The sequence below is a fragment of the Hibiscus syriacus genome, unplaced genomic scaffold (genome assembly GCF_006381635.1).
Source record: "Hibiscus syriacus cultivar Baekdansim isolate YM2019G1 unplaced genomic scaffold, ASM638163v2 tig00113726_pilon, whole genome shotgun sequence".
Lineage (NCBI taxonomy): Eukaryota > Viridiplantae > Streptophyta > Magnoliopsida > Malvales > Malvaceae > Hibiscus > Hibiscus syriacus.
In genome coordinates, this window is record NW_024063472.1 from 949848 (window position 1) to 971777 (window position 21930).

Consider the following 21930-nt stretch of genomic DNA (forward strand, 5'->3'; position numbering starts at 1 on the left):
TGAATGTGTTATCATAAGTATATATATGATTTATTGATTTTTAGTACATATGTAGAAGTAATTAAAGATACTACAAATTTATTACCCAATAAGTATGAAATGGTTAATTTGGGAGAAGTTCATTTAATTGTAGGGTTAAAAGTGATTAAATCAAATAAGAGATACTCATTAAACCAATTGTAATACCCCAAAATTTTAGCTAGTGATCAAAATGTAAGTTTTGAAAGTTTGGTGGCTAAAGTATAAATTTGAAAAGTTTAGGGACAAAAATTTAACTTTTAAAAGTTATATATTTTTGGAACGTTAATGAATAATTTAATCCAAAATTAATATTTTTGTGAGAATCAGAATTTTGATTCGAGATTTGTATTAAAAGTTATAAAGTAGTAAAGTCTGATAAGAATTCGGATAATCGGATCGAACCGAAATTTCATGAAAATTTGAAGGATGATAGAAAGAGGTTGGACTTATTATTTCCATAATTTAGAACAGATAAATTTAACATGGATTAGTGGAATTAAGGTCGAATTTCCATATTTAGCCAAAATTAGAAAATTTAGTGACTAAATTAAAATTTTTGAATATTGCATGGACAAAGGTGAAAATTCAACTCTTAATTGATCATATTTGACTTATAATATTAAATTGGAAGATATTGTGGGTGGCATGGTTAAAATTGTCAAGGACTGTAAAGGAGTAAGTTGGAATTTCTTATTAAATGAATTTTAAATTCATTTAAATCTTATAAAGCCAAGTGCATTATGATATAATTGTGAAAAAAATAAAGCAAAAACAATCTTCTTCTCCTTGCTCCAGCCGTGAACACCATAAATAAAGAGGTAAGAATTTTCAAGTTCATTTTTAAGCTCATTCGATTGATTTTTGGGTTAGGCTATTAATCTACTTGAAATTCTCTATCATTTGGTATAATCATTTCATGGAAAACTTGCTTGGATGATAAAATTCATGACTAGGGTTCATGAAGAACATGTTGAATTTTATAAAATTAAAGGATGATTTTTATGCTATTAGTGTTGTGGATTAATTTCCAAGCATGTGTGATGAATAAAATCATCTAGAATTGCATATACCCAATTCCACCAAGCTAGGGTTTATGAGAAATTAATCGAATTTGGATTGAATTTGATGTTAGGATGATTGAAATTACGTGAATATGATTATAAGTGGTTGAATTCATGCTTGAAATTGATTGAAAACCTAGCCCTATTACTTATGATAGGTTCGACCATGGGGAATTAAATTAGAGGAAAATATACAAAAAATTTGCTATGGTCTATATTTGATATTGGAATGATTCTACATGCTTTGGAAGTTAAATTGGATCAATTTGGAACATTGTTATAGTAAAAGACCTATTTTACAAGTTTTGGAAGTTATGGGACATTGAAGTATAAATGTTTAACTATAGGTGTTTATTGCTGGAATTTAATGTTTAAATGTTGAATTTGAAGTTAGAATATTGTTTTGGATCCAATTGCAGGAAATTGGAAAAAGTGGGTGGTTAATTCGAATTGTGCTGGAAAGTTGTGGATGTAATTGCAAGTTTTCAAATGTTAAAGTATTAGATTAAGTGAAGTATTAAAATGATGGAAAATTTATATTTGGATGTTTAATTTGATGTAATAATTGTAACACCCCCAACCCGTACCCGACTCGAATATGAGTCCAAGATGTCACATTGCTTTTTTTAAAACACTTTTCCTTACAAAATAACAAAACATTTGAACTTATTTTAAGAAAATATGATAATATATTATTAAATTATATTCGGTATAAAATTTTGAGATAAAAATGTATTTATGAACAGTATTATACGATATAAACAGTGCCGTGAACAGTAACCTACTACAGTACCAAAATGTTAAATTTTCCATATTACAAAGAGGGTACCGATTCCTTTGCTACAGGGTATCGATACCCCTGCTACAGTATTGCTACAGTATTTCCGTAAAACATATATAAGACTCGTAAAAATTTAACCATTCATTACTATACATTTACATTTACATAAATACGTTTAAAACATTACAAAAGTCGATCAGAGCATACATACTAAACAACTCTATTAACATGCCAACACATATATTACATAAACAGACATACTTTGTAAAATTCTTCTGATCTGATCTTCAAAGATGGTATGCTGCGTTGCTGCTCTTAAGATCGATTTTCTTACTTTTTTGTATCTACGTGTAAATCACTTACATGCTAAGTCATAGACTTAGTGAGACATCTAAATATAATAATGATACATTCCTTATGAATATGAACATGCAATCTATCCATTCAATCATATAACATGTAATTCAATATGGTAACATACAACAATAATAATGCAATTACCTTTGATAGCATTTTATAAGCCCATGTACATTACTGAGAACTCAAGGTATTCGAGAACATTGAGATTGTGCAATATTGCTGTCACCACAGCTCGTATAAGTCCCACTGAGTGGCATATGAAATTTGTCCCGAAGGACCTGTGAATATGTCCCGGAGGACCTATGAAACCCTCGACTCTTGGCATGTCAACTATACCTATAGCTCTCATATTGTATACTATGGGCATTATTCTTATGTTTCATATGTTCATGTGCTCATGTCATTTCTCTTGTAATCACATAGCTCATATCACTTATCATATCACATGTGCATTTGAATCTATTCATATATATACCTTATGCATGTATCATAATAATTATCATGTATGCATGTTCATAACTATTATACTATAAAAATCAACATAGGAATTTGACTTATCACAAGTCTTATCCTATTGTACTATACTTATAATATGCACTTACCTTGGCCTTGCTTTCGTTGATTCAATCCTAACTCTTCGATTGTTCCGGAATAGGATTAAGTTTTATATCTACATAAACATAATTTTCAAGATGGTTATCAGAAGCCTAACCCTTGTAATTTGATACTAATAACTTAGACTAATTTAATGAACTAAACTTTAACTTTCTAGAATTTTCACCCAAAAATTCATCAACTCATCACTGAATTTTCTCATACAAAATTCCTTTCATACCACCAAACTTAACTACAACCATTTTAACTAACTTCTATCATTTCAACACTTTATTATTTCCAATACTTCATTTAAATTCTTAAAACTAAGAATCATACCCAAATTTCAAACATGTTATTAATCAATTCTAACACTCTATATTCCTTAATTAACCTATTGACAAGTAAAAAATCTTATTCAAACTTCAAAAACTCATCCATATCAAAATTTCATCTAAAAACTCATTTTTCAAATCTATCTCTAAAACATTTATCTTGTTGTTTTAATGTCATATAAGCTTTCCTTTAGCTTATATAATATACAAACTTCAATTTCCAAGCTAAAAATCAAAGAAACGACCAAGGTTCAGATTCTTACCTTAAGCTTGGGTGCCTCACGTTTGGAGAAGAAGATGAAGAAGAAGAGGATGAGAGAATTGCTTTGGAAACTTATTTCCTTTCCATGGATCCCACATGTTTCCCTTATATTATAAGGGAAATAAAAATCCTTTAGGTTAAATGACCATTTTGCCCTTTATTTCATTTCATATTTACTAACAATCATTTTTGAACTATTCAATTATTCTACCTTAATCACCAAAATCTAAATTTTTACAATTTAGTCACTAACCCGTTGTTTGGGATGTTACAAATCTCTCCCCCTTAAGAAAATTCATCCTCGATTTTTTCATTCCACGAACAAATAGGGGTATTGATGCCGCATATCCTCTTCATGTTCCCACGTTGTTTCTTCTACTTTGTGATTTCTCCATAGCACTTTGACCAAAGGAATACTTTTATTCCTTAGTTGTTTCACCTCGTGAGCTAATATATGCACTTCTTGTTCTTCATAAGTCAGGTCAGGTTGAACCTCAATCTTTTCTGGTGTCATAATATGGGAGGGATCAGATTGATATTTTCGAAGCATCGAAACATGGAGTATATTGTGAATCTTTTCTATTTTCGGTGGCAAAGCTAATTGGTATGTTACTGGTCTCACTCTCTTTACAATCTCATATGGTCCAATAAACCGAGGACTCAATTTTCCTTTTCGACCAAACCTCAACACCTTCTTCCAGGGAGACACTTTTAAAAACACTTTATCTCCGACTTGAAAATCAATTTCTTTCATTTTTAGATCTGCATATGATTTATGTCTGTCTGCTGCAGCTTTGAGATTTTTGAGAACACTGAAGCTCCCTTTAATTGATGATAACTGAACGTAGATCGATTTTTGAGAACATTGAAGCTCCCTTTAATTGATCAAATAAATCGTCAATTCGGGGGAGGGATACTTATTATTGATGGTCACCTTATTGAGATGTCTATAATCAATGCAAAGACGCATAGATTCATCCTTCTTTTTACGAACAAATCCGAGCTCCCCACGGTGAGACACTTGGTCTTATAAATCCTTTATCTAACAACTCCTTTAACTGTATCTTTAACTCTTGCAATTCTTTTAGAGCCATTTTGTATGGAGCCATGGCAATAAACGCAGTTCCAGGCATTATTTCAATCTGGAATTCTACCTCTCTGTCTGGAGGCAAACTCGATAAATCCGCAGGAAATACATTGGGAAACTCTCTGACTATGAGAATTTTTTCAATTCTTTTCTCCTTGGTTCTAACATCCAACACATTAGCAATGAACCCTTGACATCCCTGTAGCAGTAACTTCTTTGCCGTCATCACTAAGATTACATTTTCCAATGGATTTCACCTTTCACTAAACACCACGACTTCTACCCCTTCCAGACTTCTCAACGTTAATCTTTTCAGTCTACAATCGACTTTAGCGTAATAATGATATAACCAATCCATTCCCAGTATCACTTCAAATTCGTCGAATTCTTCGAAGGGTAATTCCATCAAATTAGCAGGGAATTCAATTTCCTGATTCCGTATGGGACATCCTCGACATACCAAATTCACACGAGCATTATTCCCTAATGGATTTGTCACTATAACTTCATTATTAGTAGCTTCTAGCAGAATGTTCAGCTCTCTCACTAACTTGCTACTAATTTATGAGTATGTAGAACCCGGATCAATCAATACCATAACATGTTTATCAAACAGTAAAAAGGTACATGTATATCTCTGGATCATCCCGGTCCTTATTGGTTTTGAGATTATACACCCGAGCAGTAGATCAAACTTCCTGGTGAGTAGAGGATTCAGGTTGAGTTCTACCTCTTCCTTTACCTCGTCCCCTCTGGGACGTTAAAGCAGATCTTTCCAGTGGAACAGACTCTTCTACCCTCAAAGAACAGTCTCTCATAAAATGTCATGTTTCCCCACATCAAAAACAAGCTCTTGTTTTAATTCTGCATATTCCACTATGGTTTCTTCCACAGATCTGACACTGTCCAACTTGACTATGTTGTTCTCGCCCATTACCAGTCCCCACAGATTGAGTTCGTCTAGCTCTTGCCTGATTTGATCCTCTAGCAGAGGATGCCACTGATTTAGATCTTGTTTGATACCGAAAACTAGAATCTCTACCTCTCTTAGGTAGTGCATAGCTTGATGAAGCTCCAGTTCTTTTGGATGGTTGAGTTCTTTGCTCTCCAAACCATTCACTCTGAGCTCTCTCTAGAGCTTTAGCATGATTTACTACTTCTTGGAATGAGAACAGATTCAATATAATCAATATTTCTTTTAGCCTTGGACGCAAGCCCTCAATAAACCACTCACAGGAATCTTTCTCTGTAGGCACCAACTCTGTTGTAAAGCGACTTAACTTATTAAATTCGCACTCATACGCATATACAGTGCAGTTCATTTGTTTCAAATTTAAAATTTATTGCTTCATTTGCTTGATGAATTGGTCTTCTATATACTTATTCCGAAACTCTTCCAGGAACAGAGAACATGTCACTTGATCATTTGTCATCCTCAAAGTGACATTTGTCCACCAAATTCTCGCTTGCCCACGAAACAAAGAGACCACTCCGTCCAACTTGTCCACATCAGAACATGGGAGTCCTTTTAACATAATTTTTACATCATTGATCCAAAGGTCCTTAACAACAGGACCTTTCTCGGCTTCACCTTTAAACTCAGGAGCTCCTAAACCCTTCAACTCCTTTGCAACATTTATTCTTGGAGTTGAAGTAGCAGGAGGTTGAAAACGCATCAATACTGCATCTAACGTTCTAAAGAACACATCTTGATCAGCTATAGGCACTCCAGAAGGTTCCTGTTCATCAACTTGCCTGGCCAGGGCAGGTGAATTATTACTTTCAGCGGGCCGATCATCTCCCGCTTCACTTCTAGAACTATCATGTCCGGACATCTATAAAAACAACCATATCATTCTATTAACAACACAACATATTTACTATTCTATCATATCAGAAGTTTTCACTATTTTGGCATGTATACATCACACGACACTCTAGACTCCGGTTCATGCCGAGAATCGACTAAACCTTAGCTCTGATGCCATTAAATGTAACACCCCCAACCCGTACCCGACCTGAATACAAGTCTGAGATGTCACATTGCTTTTTTAAAACACTTTTCCTTAATACGTTTAAAACATTACAAAAGTCGATCATAGCATACATACTAAACAACTCTATTAACATGCCAACACATATATTACATAAACGGACATACTTTGTAAAGTTTTTCTGATCTGATCTTCAAAGATGGTATGCTGCGTTGCTGCTCTTAAGATCGATCTTCTTACTTTTTTGTACCTATGTGTAAATCACTTACACGCTTAGTCATAGACTTAGTGAGGCATATAAATATAATAATGATACATTCCTTATGAATATGAACATGCAATCTATCCATTCAATCATATAACATGTAATTCAATATGGTAACAGACAAAAATAATAATGCAATTACCTTTGATAACATTTTATAAGCCCATGTGTATTACTGAGAACCCAAGGTATTCGAGTACATTGAGGTTGTGCACTATTGCTGTCACCACAGCTCATATAAGTCCCATTGAGTGGCATATGAAATTTGTCCCGAAGGACCTGTGAATATGTCCCAAATGACCTATGAGTTGTCCCGGAAGACCTATGAAACCCTCGACTCTTGGCATGCCAACTATACCTATAGCTCTCATATTGTATACTATAGGCATTATTCTTATGTTTCATATGTTCATGTGCTCATTCATTTCTCTTGTGATCACATAGCTCATATCACTTATCATATCACATGTGCATTTGAATCTATTCACATATATACCTTATGCATGTATCATAATAATTATCATGTATGCATGTTCGTAACTATTATACTATAAAAATCAACATAGGAATTTGACTTATCACAAGTCTTATTCCATTGTACTATACTTATAATATGCACTCACCTTGGCCTTGCTTTCGTTGATTCATTCCTAACTCTTTGATTGTTCTGGAATAGGATTATTTTTTATATCTACATAACATAATTTTCAAGATGGTTATCATAAGCCTAACCCTTGTAATTTGATACTAATAACTTAGTCTAATTTAATGAACTAAACTTCAACTTTTCTTTTAGGGGTATCGATACCCTCCTTAGGGTATCGTACCCTTATTAATTTGGAATTTTCACCTAAAAATTCATCAACTCATCACTGAATTTTCTCATACAAAATTCCTTTCATACCACCAAACTTAACTACAACCATTTTAACTAACTTCTATCATTTCAACACTTTATTATTTTCAATACTTCATTCAAATTCTTAAAACTAAGAATCCTACCCAAATTTCAAACATGTTATTAATCAATTCTAACACTCCATATTCCTTAATTAACCTGTTGACAAGTCAAAAATCTTATTCAGACTTCAAAAACTTATCCATATCAAAATTTCATCTAAAAACCCATTTTTCAAATCTATCTCTAAAACATTTATCTTGTTGTTTTAATGTCATATAAGCTTTCCTTTATCTTATATAATATCCAAACTTCAATTTCCAATCTAAAAATCAAAAAAACAACCAAGGTTCAGATTTTTACCTTAAGCTTGGGTGCCTCACGTTTGGGAGAAGAAGATGAGAGAATTGCTTTGGAAACTTATTTCCTTTACATGGATCCCACGTGTTTCCCTAATATTATAAGGGAAATAAAAATCTTTCAGGTCAAATGACCATTTTGCCCTTTATTTCATTTCATATTTACTAACAATCATTTTGAACTATTCAATTATTCTACCTTAATCACCAAATTCAAATTTTTACAATTTAGTCACTAACATGTTGTTTGGGATGTTACAAGAATGATGATTTGGGACAAAATTCCAAATTTGGTTAAGTTTGGTGGTTTATTCAAAAAGATTGGAAATTCTAGGGTTTAAATGATAAGTTTGCAAATGTGATTGTGTTATATTCAATATATTATTTAATGATGGAAAATTTGGTATTAAGTTTGGATTGAGTTAAATGGTGAAGGAACATTTTAAATTATTTGGAAAAATTAGTACGAATTCTTTTAGAATTCATAAATGGTGATTAAATTGTAAAGTTTATGAAACTTGAGTAGTTTGGTGATGAATACGAATATATAAAGGATTGAAGTGTCATGATGGAAATATTAAAGTTATTATTGAATAGTGAAGTGAAATTATATTGAATATAAATTATAGATTTTATTATTGGATTTAGAATATGTTAGTACAATACTAACATATGCTTTGAATATTTTGTGTTGTGTATATGATTTTAATTTATACATTTTTGGTCCTTTACTTAATTTAATGATTTTTAATAAGAAAAATTTTAAAATTATTTTAATAACATAAAAGTTAAAAAAATCAAAAATCAAAACTTAAAATCCTTAAATACAATTCAATGAAAATACTATTTATCACCAATTCTTTTTTTTAAACTAAATAATTTATTTATTTATCACCAATTCGATTATGAGTATAGGGATAATTATAATAAATTAATTATCAATAATAAAACAAAAAATGTGACAATTTTTGTTGTCACCTATAAATTGAAGTTATTGCATTATTTGTGACTATAAGAATTATTAATAACAAATTTTTGTATAAAATGATGATGTAATTAATTGTTACTGAATAAAATTATAAAGTGACATTATATTTATCGTCATTCGTACTATTATTAGATGATGATATACGTCATCAATCATATGATGATATTTTTTCCTTCACTTATACAATAAATTTATTGTATTATTGGTGACAATGCGAATGATCAATGACGAATTTTTATATCAATTAATGACATAACTAGTTGCCACTAAATACAAATTATAAAGCAACATTATACATTAACGTCACTATATACACCATAATATGTGACGAAAATATATATATATTATCACACTTGACATTTAATAACAAACCAAGGGTGATGAACAATGTGACATCATATTTTACATCATAAAATACAAATAATGACGTAAATGTAAGTTTTAATTATAATATTTCGATATTACCATGCTTCCTCATATTCTAGTAAACAGTTTTGTTATTGGTACCAAGGGTGAGTACTGATACTAAAGGTCAGTATCGATATTAAAAGGCTTAGTATCGGTACCATCATCCTTAACTGGACAAGAAATCCAACTTTAATCTAAGGGTTTGAGAAGGAGTTTAACAACACCAGAACTTCTTAAATAGACTTACAAGTGAGAACAACTAATGAACATAGTAAAATCTGAGAAATGTATGAAATAAGAATGTCATAAAACTAGTCATTGTGTGACACTCGAAAAACAATAAGGACACCCTAGTTACTCTAGTAGTATGATGATCGTCTTGCATGATTAGAATATCTGGATATGTCTTAGCTAGTGCCAAGACACTTCAGTTATTGGTCGAGCACAAATGCCTCATGTACTTGCGAGGAGTAGGTTGGTCGGTGTATATTTTCGATGCAAAATTCTAAATATCACCCTAAGTAGGATAGAAGGGTGTGTGGCTCGTTATGCAGTGAACCCCCCGACCACACCGTGATGTCTACCTCAGCATGTGTGTTAGTATACTTGTATGCTTATGATTTTACTTGCTAGAATGATCATATAATGGAAAAAAGTAGTATAATATAGTTATTAGTGTGACATTGAACTTGTGACCTCAACATTTAGAATTTGTTTCCATGCCCAAGATCTTATGAGGATCTCAAGGAGCTTATTGCACAGTATGCATTCAAGACCATTCATCATAACAGAGTACGTCTTGAGTTAATTTTAGATGAAATGAAATATTCATAGACCTTATTGATTTAATTCATAAATTTATTTTGACACAATTACTATAATGTCATTTTGGGATGCAACTGGTCGCTCCCCATTTTGTAAACTTGATTACCTATGAATTTATTTGCATTTTGAACTCATAGTATTTCTTTGACGAATGAAAAGTTGTTTTAAAAAGAAAAGTTTTGGGTTAATCACTTCGGTAGTCCCATGTGACACTCTAAACCCTTTGATCTTTAGGTCGGATCGGATTAGGGTGTTGCAATTCATCGACCTTTTAAAATGCTTTCCTCTTTAATTTATTTTTCATCCAACTAAAATGATGCCACATGTCCCTATTTGATTTAAAGAAAAAATAATTAAATTAAATATATTAAATTATAAATATAACCTTTAATCAAATAATTACACGTGTCACTATCTGTTAGGATTGCGATGAAGCTCAATTAAACAATCGAAAATGTGCCAATAGGGGTGAATTGGCTTTTTAAGAATTTTAGGTAGTACGGAGATTTAAAGGATAAGAAAAATGATGCACAAGGATTTATAGTGGTTCAACTCCCTCAATGAAGTCTACATCCACTACCTAAGCTCCTCACTCAGGATTTTCCAACAAATCCACTAATTTGTTCTTTATTTTTCAAGGAGAAAGAGATAACATTTATAAACTCTCTAGCTTTTCAAATGCTTAGCTAGGACCAAAACCCCTTTACAAAAGGAAAAGAAAGTAAATAAAGAAACCTCTAAAACACAAATATTTACAAGAGAAAGAAAATAAAGAGTGAAAAACATTTTTCTTGTGTTTGAATGTTTGGATAGGTGTTGGTAACCTTCTTTAAGTATCTTGAACTTGTATTTATATGTTGGAATGTGTTTGTGGTCATTTCTAGTCGTTGGGGATAATTTGGAGCGTTGGGATGCTTTCTCTGCAAAATAAAATTGCCAAGGAAAGGTAGTATCGGCACTCCTTTAATGAGTATCGATACTTCCTTTAATATTTTTAAATAAAACTAGTCGTTACTAGCCATTGGGCTGAAGGTATCAATACTATACTCATGGTATCGAGACTACTAGGTACCGTAGTATCGATACCCCTTTGGGTATCAGTACCTATTTTGCATTCTAGAATTTAAGCAAGCTAGTAGTATCATACTACCTTGAGAGTATCAACACTTCTCTTACCTTTGGTATCGGTACCATGTGAACAATATAGGTATTGTTCATGCAGTATCGATACTGTAAGAATAGTATTGGTACTACGTACCTAGAAAATTAATTTTGTGCTCAGATTCTATTTTAATGTACTTTGAATTATTTTTGAAACTTTTGAAAACTTTGAACAAATTCAATTCAAGTCCAAAAACATTTTGCCTTAATTTGTTATATCAAAACATTATAAACATGATTCAATAATCTCCCCCTTTTTGATATAACAAAACATTTGAAAATTTGTTTTTGACAAAACTCCCCTTAATAAAACATTTAATGAAAAGAACATATTTTGGAAAAAAAATTAAAACTCCAACTTTTTCATTCTTGAAATTGAATTTCTTTTTCATTCTTGAAATTGAATTTTTCAATCCTAACTTCTCCCCCTTTTTGTTATATAAAATATAATTCAACTTTAAGGTTCAAAAATAATAATGGAGAGTAAATAATAAATTTTATCATGAAATCATTTGAAAAATCGAAAGCTTTCCCTTAATAAAAGCATTTAAAACAAATATTTGACTTTTAAAAGCTTAACACTTAAAACAATTGAATTTCAACAAAGATGAACAAACATGTTAGTAGCATATGAAATTCAATATATCCAAGTCTAATAAACTTTATGCAATACCAATTGTTGAATTTACGTACATGTGCATAAAGTTTTCCAAAAATGTTATGCATTTAAAAAAATTGTATCAATTGTTAGATAGATATCATTTGAAATAAGTAACATGCATAAACATTTAAAATTAAGGTCAAAAATTAAAATTTGAAAAAGCAAAGCATTTGGAAAATTGATATCAACTGTTAGAGGGATATTTTTTTGGATTAAAACCCAATTTTGAGAAAAATTCATTATGATGAACTAAAAATTATGAAAAATCATTAAAACTTTAAAATGTCCATCATAATACTTTTTTCAACATACATGAGATAGAAAACATAAAATGATTTAAAATCAAAAACCCATGCATGCAAACAACAAATAGGCAACCATTAATCAAGAAAAAAACCTTAAGCTTAGAGGTTGTCCATTCATTTTTTAAGTGTGGCTAGAGCATTTGAATATCTTCATTTTCATCAGCATTGCTCCCATACACCTACAAGAGACATTTATGTAGATTTTGGTATCTAAATTGCTTTGGATCCTTGAACGTTAGTTTCAATGCCCCTTGTTCCTTTTGGAACTCATATTTGTCTAATTTAAAAGATTTTCTTTCCTTTACAGGACAAGCATGTTCCATATGACCATGAAAATGACAATGTGAGCATTTTGTCATTTTTAAAACAGATGAATTATTTTTCGAAATGATTTCTTTTTCTTTTGTTAAACATTCAAGCTTAACTTTCAAATCATGATTTTCTTTTTTCCAAATCTTCAATTTTAGTTTTTGAAAGCTCAAAATCATTTTTCAAAATTTCATTTTGCTCTTCAAAATCCAATTTTGCTTTCAAAAGAGAATCATTTTCAACCTTGAATTTCGAAATCAATTTCTTATATTTGGAATTCATGGTCTTAAATTTCAAATACAATTCATCATAGGCAACTTGTAACTCATCAAACGAATAAGAATTTAATTCACTAGAGTTCAAACTTACCATTGAATCTTCATTTATGGCCATAAGGCATAGGTTGGCTACTTCATCTTCATTATAGGAGTCATCTTAATCACTCCAAGCTATCATAAATGCATTCTTCTTACTTGATCTCTTCTTCTTTAGGAGGGGACAATCATATTTGACATGACATGTTCTTCGATATTCGAAGCACACCTAGGGACCCTTCTTTTTACTTGATTCATACTTCACTTCTTTGGAAGTTATGGATCTCTTCAATCGTTTGGCCATCTCTTCTTCTTCTTCATCATCTTCATCCATCTCTTCATTTGTATCTTGATTGCTCTTATTGGTGGATTTAAATTCAATGCCTACCTCATTCTTCTTATTTTTCTTTTCTTCATCTTGTTCTTCTTCATTTACCATTAACTCATGAATGAGAAGAGAACCAATAAGCTCATCAAGAATGACAGTCTTTAGGTTTTTAGATTCGATAATCGTTGTCTTCTTCGATTGCTAAGACTTTGGAAGAGAGCAAATCATCTTTCTCACAAGTTTCTCATTAGAGATCACTTATCCAAATCCCTTGAGACCGTTGACACTCACGGAAAATCTATCCATCATAGCTTTGATATCTTAATCCAAATTTATCTTGAAATTCTCATAGCTATGGTTGAAAAGATTGATTTTGGTTTCCCTCACTTCGTTTGTTCCTTCATGAGTGACTTGGAGCTTGTCCCAAACCTCTTTGGCATTAGAACAAGAGGAGACTCTTCCATATTCATTCGGGCCTAATGCACAAAAGAGGATGTGCATAGCCTTTTCTTTGAGTTGAAACTTCTTCTTCTCTCCATTACTCCAATCATCCATCTCATCAGTTGGAATGAAATATCCTTTAACGATTGAGTTCCAAGCTCCTAGATCATTAGCTTGAATAAAGATCATCATTATATTCTTCCAATAGGCATAGTTTTCTCAATTAAAATAAGGTGGCTTGTTGACGGTTAAGAGTCTTCAATGTAATAAGAGCCGGTGCTCGAAGCCATCTTCTTTTCGATTTTATTGGAAATCGATAAGCTTCTTCAAGGATCGTCTCAAGGATATGAAGCATTCTAAAGAGTCAAGCTCTGATACCAATTGTTAGGATTTTGATAAATCTTAATTGAACAACCGAAAATGTGCCAAGAGGATGTGAATTGACTTTTTAAGAATTTTAGGAATTAAGAAGATTTAAAGGATAAGAAAAAAAATGATGTACAAGGATTTATAGTGGTTCAACTCCCTCAATGAAGTTTACATACACTACCTAAGCTCTACACTTAGGATTTTCCAACAAATCCACTAATTTGTTTTTTCTTTTTCAATGATAAAGAGATAACCTTTACAAACTCCTTAGCTTTTTAAAGGCTTAGCTAGAACCAAAACCCTTTACAAAAGGAAAAGAAAGTAAACAAAGAAACCTCTAAAAGGTATGTGTATAATATTAAAGCTCACACAAATACAAATATTTACAATAGAAAGAAAATAAAGTGAAAAATGTTTCTCTTGTGTTTGAATGCTTGGATAAGTGTTGGTAACATTTTTCAAGTGTATTGAACTTGTATTTATATGTTGGAATATTTTTGTGGTCGTTTCTAGCCTTTGGAGATGTTTTCTCTGCAAAATAAAATTGCCCAGGATAGGTAGTATCAATAGTCCTTTAATGAGTATCGGTACTTTCTTTAATATTTTTAAATAAAACTAGCTGTTACTAGCCGTTGGGCTTGACGGTGTCGATACTATACTCATGGTATCGATACTACTATGTAACGTAGTATTAATACCCCTTTGGGTATCAGTACCTATTTTGCATTCTGGAATTTGAGCAAGCTGGTAGTATCGATACTACCTTGAGAGTATCGATACCTCTATCACCTTTGGCATCGGTACCACGTGAACAATATCGGTATTGTTCATGCAATATCGATACCGTAAGAATAGTATCGGTACAACGTACCTAGAAAATTAGTTTTGTGCTAAAATTCTATTTTAGTGGACATTAAATTATTTTTGAAAACTTTTGAAAACTTTGAACAAATTCAATTAAAGTCCAAAAACATTTTTTCTTAATTTGTTATATCAAAACATTATAAAACATGGTTCAACACTATCCTGTTAGAGATTAAATTTATTAATTTAAAATCATAACTGAATTAATAGAATATATAAGTATTTAGGATTAAATGTAATTATACCAATTTTAGTAATTTCCAAGTCAGCATTTCGTCAAATGTTAATGGCATGTAATTTGATTGAATGCATTTAAATAATTGAGTAACCTAATTGACAAAAATTCAAAAATTAGTGGTCAAAATATAAATAAATAATAGTTAGGTAGTTAGTGGTATAGTTTACCCTAAATGTTAGCTTTGAAATTGCTAGGCCTGTAAACGAATCGAACGCACACGAACGGAGGTATGTTCATGTTCGTTCTTTTAATAAATAAACGAACATAAACGAACACGAACATAAACGAACAAATTTTTTTTTGTTCATGTTCGTTCATTAGGAATATAGCTTGTTCATGTTCGTTCATTTAATAAATAAACGAATATAAATGAACACGAACATAAACGTTGGAGACCCTACCTTCCATTGTTCTTTCATGAAAAATAGTCGACAATGCAAATCAACCAAATCTATAGTGATAAATAGCGTAAGAGTTGATTACCAGTGATGAAATGTTTGAAGATATCAGATATTTTGATTGATCTTTTAAAGATATTAAATGATTCACACGACTTTAATTAATGCTATAACATTTATTTAGTGGTCATGATTACATATGAACAATCATTTTCCACTACGTTATTCTAATAATTCGCCGGCTAAAAGTTTTGTGACATCAATGTCAGACTTTAGTGAGATTTGTTAATAATGATCATTTCTATTGGCAGAGTAGAAATTTAACAGCATGAAGATTTCGAATAGTAAAATTGGACTACAAGGCAATAACATAGATCCGAAATCCCTTGATACTACATATCTAACTGATATTATGCTAAACCAACATTCAAAATTTTAATGTACCTAAAGTCTACTCCACAACTAAAGGTCACACAAGAACTATGAAAACAAAAGTTCATTGTCAAAGTATATTTTCTATGGGTTCTTCCTGGAAAACCATTATGTCCGCTACACTCTTTTTCAGAAATTGCATAGAAATCTTGTTTTGTTTTTTGACAAATTCTATATTTTTCTCTTTACTGATGCTCATATACTTCTGATTGTTACCTTTATCTTCCCATCTATTTCTAAAAAGAAGTATGATGTTTTCTTGAGTTTTATATGTGAAGATACCCACAATAACTTTACATATCAACTATTAAGCAAAATAAAACAGAGAAAGAGATGAAACAGACTTGTAAAACTTCATATTGCATTATAATAACTGTTTTAAAGCTTTCATGATCGTCTTCACTCCAGTGAACATAAATGAACAAGCATAAACGAACATAACCGAACGAATATAAACGAACATAACCGAACGTTCACGAACGTAAATGACGAACGAGACCTATGTTCATATTCGTTCGTTTAATTAAACGAACAAAATCTTGTTCATATTTATTTAATAAATAAACGCACATAAACTAACTACCCGCCTTACTATTCACGAACGATTCGCGAACGTTCAGTTCATTTACATACGCAAATAAAATTATACTTCTATCTTATTGTCTGGTTCATTGAAAAACCACAAAATGCCCATTCCTCCTCCTCATTGGCCTTCAGAGCACCAAATCTAACTTGGTATCTTTCATTTCCCGTGGTTTTTTCGAGGGTTTTGAATCCTTTTCCCTTTCCTGATCATAAAGTTCAAATTTGCATCTTCTGGTAATCTTAGATCTCCATTCAAATTTTGGGTTTCTTATTTTCCCCAAGTTTTTCAATGTCCACAAGGCTTTTCGATTGAGCTTTACTTCGACTCAGCACTGAAACCAAGTCTTGAAAGCTTGGAATGTTTTGGCTCGTTGGCAAATCAGCACTCAGTTAATTGAAATTGAGTCCAGGCCTCACGTTACCCTTTCTCAAGCCCTTTTCTCGACCCTGCCAGGCTTGAATATGTGTATAATCATTTGTTTCAAAGTAAAAACTTTACCTCTATCTTCTCCTCCATTGGGCTTCGACTCAGCACTTGAAAACCAAGTCTTGAAAGCTTGGAATGTTTTGGCTCGTTGGCAAATCAGCACTCAGTTAATTGAAATTGAGTCCAGGCCTCACGTTACCCTTTTCTCAAGCCCTTTTCTCGACCTGCAGGCTTGAATCTGTTGTAAAATCATTTGTTTCAAAGTAAGAACCTTTACCTCTATCTTTCTCCTCCATTGGGACTTTCCCAAATGAAAAAAATATTCTTTTTCTTGCACCAACTCCAACAATGGGCCCTTCTACATTTCTAGGTTTAGTTAGTGAGTTATTAAAAAGGGAGGGATTGAAATTGGAGAAAAGTTCAAAGCTGACGCTTGGCCTATTGTGCTGTAGCTCAAGAAGTTCCGAAAACAAGAATGGCGGAGGCATTTTGTGTTGAGAGAGTTAAAGTTGCCTATTTCTGGGTATGCAATGGATATTGGATTGGTGAGTTTTCACCTGTTCGTGAACATTTCTCGTTTGGACTCGGAAATACAGTAGAGGCATGACATCTGAAGGTCGTTAATGACAACGTTAGTTCTTGCTTTTTTGTTGCAATTTCGGAATCTGCTTACATATGTCGTTAGTGTAGATTTTATAATTTAAATATGAACGATGGATGCTCAATTGAAACGTTTTTTCTTGGTTAGAGTATGTTATAGCAATTAAATAATCAAGGTTCTCCATTGAATTGTGATAAAAAAGGATTGCTCTTCTCGTCAATCTTATATCCATGTCTCTATGTTTAGATAACTTGACTTGTGAATATTGTAAGGAATCTTGTCACTGTAATGAGTTTTTAGTTGTTACTATTGCATAATCTCTTCTATGTGAGTCTCACTTCTGACATTAACTAGTATATGTTCAACCTTGATGTAACTATATTATGTACTGGATTTGGAGAAAATTTAACTGCATCTGGCTTTTACTGGCGTGCTATATTGGTTTAAATGTCTGAAACATGTGGTTGTATACATATTCACCCCCAAACGTTATAATTTGGATTTCAGAAGTTATAAAGAGAAGCCTGGAATTTGATTGTGACAAAATGGTGGTTTTACCGCTGCCAGTGAATGCTAAAGTATTTATTTAATCAATCTTTAAACAGTCCGGTGTTTTACTTAGCATATGTTCTTGTTTGTACTAGAATCATTATATGATTTTGTCTATCGACTTCTATCCTTTTTCCTGGATTTATTGGTCTTTGGATTCTATATTGCGGAAAAATTTAATTACATAATGGTCTTTGTTTTTTTAATGTGCAATCAAAACAAAAGACATCTTAATTGACTTTAGGGTGCTTAAGAGTTTTCAGTTTTGATGTTTAACATTATGAATTGAGGATTTGACAAGATTTCATCTAATATATGCTTTTACATTCTTAGGCTAGAATTTGAACCTTTAGAAAATTTTAACCATTCATACATGTTAGTAGTTCATTTGTCAATGTCATTACTATGTCGTTTGGCAGTTACAGTGTCCATAATGATGAATCCTTTTATCTGGCCAAGCAAAGAAGATAACCCAAGCCAAAGGTAATCTCTTCTTAAAAGATTTTGAATGCTTTTGATATCTTGTTCAGTATTAATTAGAAGTTACAGTTGAGTTTAACTTCTGATGTGAGCCATGTGATAGGTCTTGTTTGGTTGCATACATGTTGGGATCCCCAACTTACCGTATTTCACCCCAACTGCAGCTAACACGCTTTTAATGGAAATGTATTTCGAATAGCATGGAGTGACTTACAGAGTGATACAATTTCTATGTATAGATTGTTTGACTCTTAGATATTTTAGTTCCTTTCTTCTTGAAAGTGTTCATGGGTTAGAGAATCAAGTCTTGCACATTTAATCTTAACCTATCTTTCATTGCAAGATTTTGATATATTTGGTTTATGTTTTTGCATTTCATGATTTAAGAAAAATGATTGACTGTTGTTTTTTCATCTTTTCCCTTAAATATTTGTTTAATCGATTCTTTTTGACATCGTCTTGGACAGGGACCATCTTGATAATCATTTTCAGTTCCTTGGACGTTTTGCATTGTCATTTACTGGATTAATGCCCTACCCACACCATGTTTGCACCCAAGTTGCCATAGTTTTGTCATTATTACACTTATCATTTCCAGTTCCAGCTAGTTGGAGATTATAACTAGAAATCTGGTTCGATTTGGGACTATATATAGGCGATATGGGCGCCAGATGTTGGTATTCGAATTTCAGACCTAATGTCACCTTTCAAGTATGACTACACGAGCAAGTGAAATAAGTTTTGGGTTCATAGTTCATGATGATACAGTTTCTTGGTAAGCATTACAATTTTCGTATTTGGTCTCGAGACAATGGAGTAGCAGGGAAAAAACTCTTCTAATTTTGAATGTCTGTGAATGTCAAACTTCATCAAGTAGGAGAAATTCCACTGTTGTTTGCACTTGATAGTTTCAAAAGAGTTGAATTGCTTGTTTCCATTATTTGACAGCTATTAAATTACAATGAAAACTATATAATTACTTTATTGAATTTAAATGAATAAAAAATGATCAGATTTATTTAGATGTAAATATCATGCATATGATCCCCAACTACTTTGGATCTAAAAGCCATTTCACTATGAAGATTCTCTTGTAAGTACTGCCATCAAAAAATCATTCCACACATCAATGGGACCTGGCAAGCACCAACGAACACAGTCATTATAACCCTTCATCCATTTATTTCCCCAGAACTCACCAGGGTGACCATCCGGTCTCATCATTGCCTTCATCACGTCTAAAACCCCAAACCTTTTCCCGAGCTTACCGCCTTTCTTCCTAGCCTTTTCAATCTCTTCCATTTGCAGGCTCCTCAGTCCCCATTCCAGGCCGCTCATGTTTATCGCTGATTCACTCAAAGGGCATGTCCTGTTACATCTCCCCCGTGTTCCACCCCCCATCCTCAAAATGTTCCGGCGAAAATGTCCGGACTAAGGTGACCCTTGCTTTGCAGTTCTTGCAATTGTTGATGTGCTTCAATGCAGATCGAAGTGCCAACTTCAGGGAGAATCCAACACCATAATCCGCCTCGTTCGGGGAATTGCAGTATACACAGGCAACAACACCGTGAAAATAACCATGTCCGTTTTCTGTCTTTGATCTTTGTGTGATCTATGAATTCTCTGAAGAAAATGTTTTTCTTTTATTTTTATCTATGAAGAAGAAAAATGTAAACACCAAATTAGAAGAAGACTCCCTTCGATGATTATTTGTCTGTCTGAATGTTATCTTCTTTATTTTTAATCAAAATAATGAAGAAGAAGAATGGAGATTCTGCATTAATTATAAAACTTTTATTACTATGAGATTATAATACTTAAATACTTTTTATTAAGGTGAGATTATTATGAAAACAAACTTCCCTAATATTTTTTTAAATGTGAGAATACTTGATATGAGATGATGAAGAATGTTTTTTTATAAAAAAATAAGAATATTTTAGTTATATGACATTAAAGGTTTAAATATTTCTATAAAAATTGTTTTAATTTTAAATCTCCAAAAATAACAATAACTCTATTAATTATTGAATTCATTTAATTTATAATAATAATATTATTATATTGTTGTTGTAAATAAAATAATATTACAAATATTTGTATGATAATAGTTGTAATGGTGTAATAGGAGGGTCAAAATGAAATTGATTTTAATGGAACGGGAAAATGGTAGCCGTTGGATTATAAACGTGGCATCATATGACGTCAGGAAAGGAGAATTCATGTGAGTTTCGTTTTGTGTGGGTCTTCAATCTTTAATCCGATTTCCCGGCGCCAATCCTTTAGAATATTTTCCAAAAAAAAAAAAAACTTCGTAAGGTGGATTTTAGAATTTATTGTCTTATTGAATTTAGATATAACTAATTATAATTATATATTTTAATATATTTGAGTGATAACATTAATATGGGTCATGCTGAATTTTGATTAATTAAAATCAATTAGTTATATGAGTAAAAATTGACTTAATTACATTTATAATTATATTCTCTGATTTTATAATTAATATTATTTTAATATATATGTATGTGTGTAATTACGATTTATAATATAACATAGAGAATTACAATATAATTATATTTTTTTTAGTTAAACATGTCAATAATTAGAGTTTCATGTAATTACACATGAACAAAAGTAGTAATTAACTTTAATAATGAATTTATTTGTATGAAATAATGATTTTATTCTTATTATTAATAATGGAATAATCATAATTTTAAAATATTTTTAAAAAATATACTAAAACAAATATGAATCGTATTGTTACTTTTATTTTATAAATTCAAAATCTTCAATGACAATGAAAAATGTAAAAATCTCAAACTATGACATTATATTTTAAACCAATAATATATATTTTAAATTTTTATACATTTTTTGTACAATTTTAAAATAAATTTTATTTTCATGCATATCTCTTTTTAACCCACATGGTAGTTGTGAATATATCTAGTAAATATCAAACTTTACATTTTTTTTCTTAGTGGAACTCTATTTTCTTCAATATACTACTCATTAAATCAGGTACTAAAATTTAATTATAATAATAATATTTTTTTTTAAAAAAAAAAGTATATTATTATCCTCGGATTGTGTCAGATCGGAGTTTTTTCACCCTTTATCCAAGACCAACCCGACCCGACTTCACCCCTTAAAAGTTTAAACCAACTCAAATCCGATTTTTTTTATAAAAAAAATCTAACACAATCAGATCAAATCGAGTCAAA

At 31.4% G+C, this 21930-nt stretch overlaps 1 protein-coding gene and 1 pseudogene across 1 annotated transcript; one reads left to right on the forward strand and one right to left on the reverse strand.

The window, feature by feature from the left end:
* Positions 1–6925: 6925 nt before the first annotated feature.
* On the forward strand, positions 6926–17997 carry LOC120187812 (annotated as a pseudogene).
* A 1754-nt stretch (positions 17998–19751) lies between these two features.
* Positions 19752–20236, reverse strand: LOC120187905 (protein ALTERED XYLOGLUCAN 4-like). The gene has a single exon (XM_039191498.1). The coding sequence runs from the start codon at positions 20099–20101 to the stop codon at positions 19778–19780; it is 324 nt and encodes a 107-aa protein (XP_039047429.1). The 5' UTR covers positions 20102–20236; the 3' UTR covers positions 19752–19777.
* Between the last annotated feature and the right edge of the window lie 1694 nt (positions 20237–21930).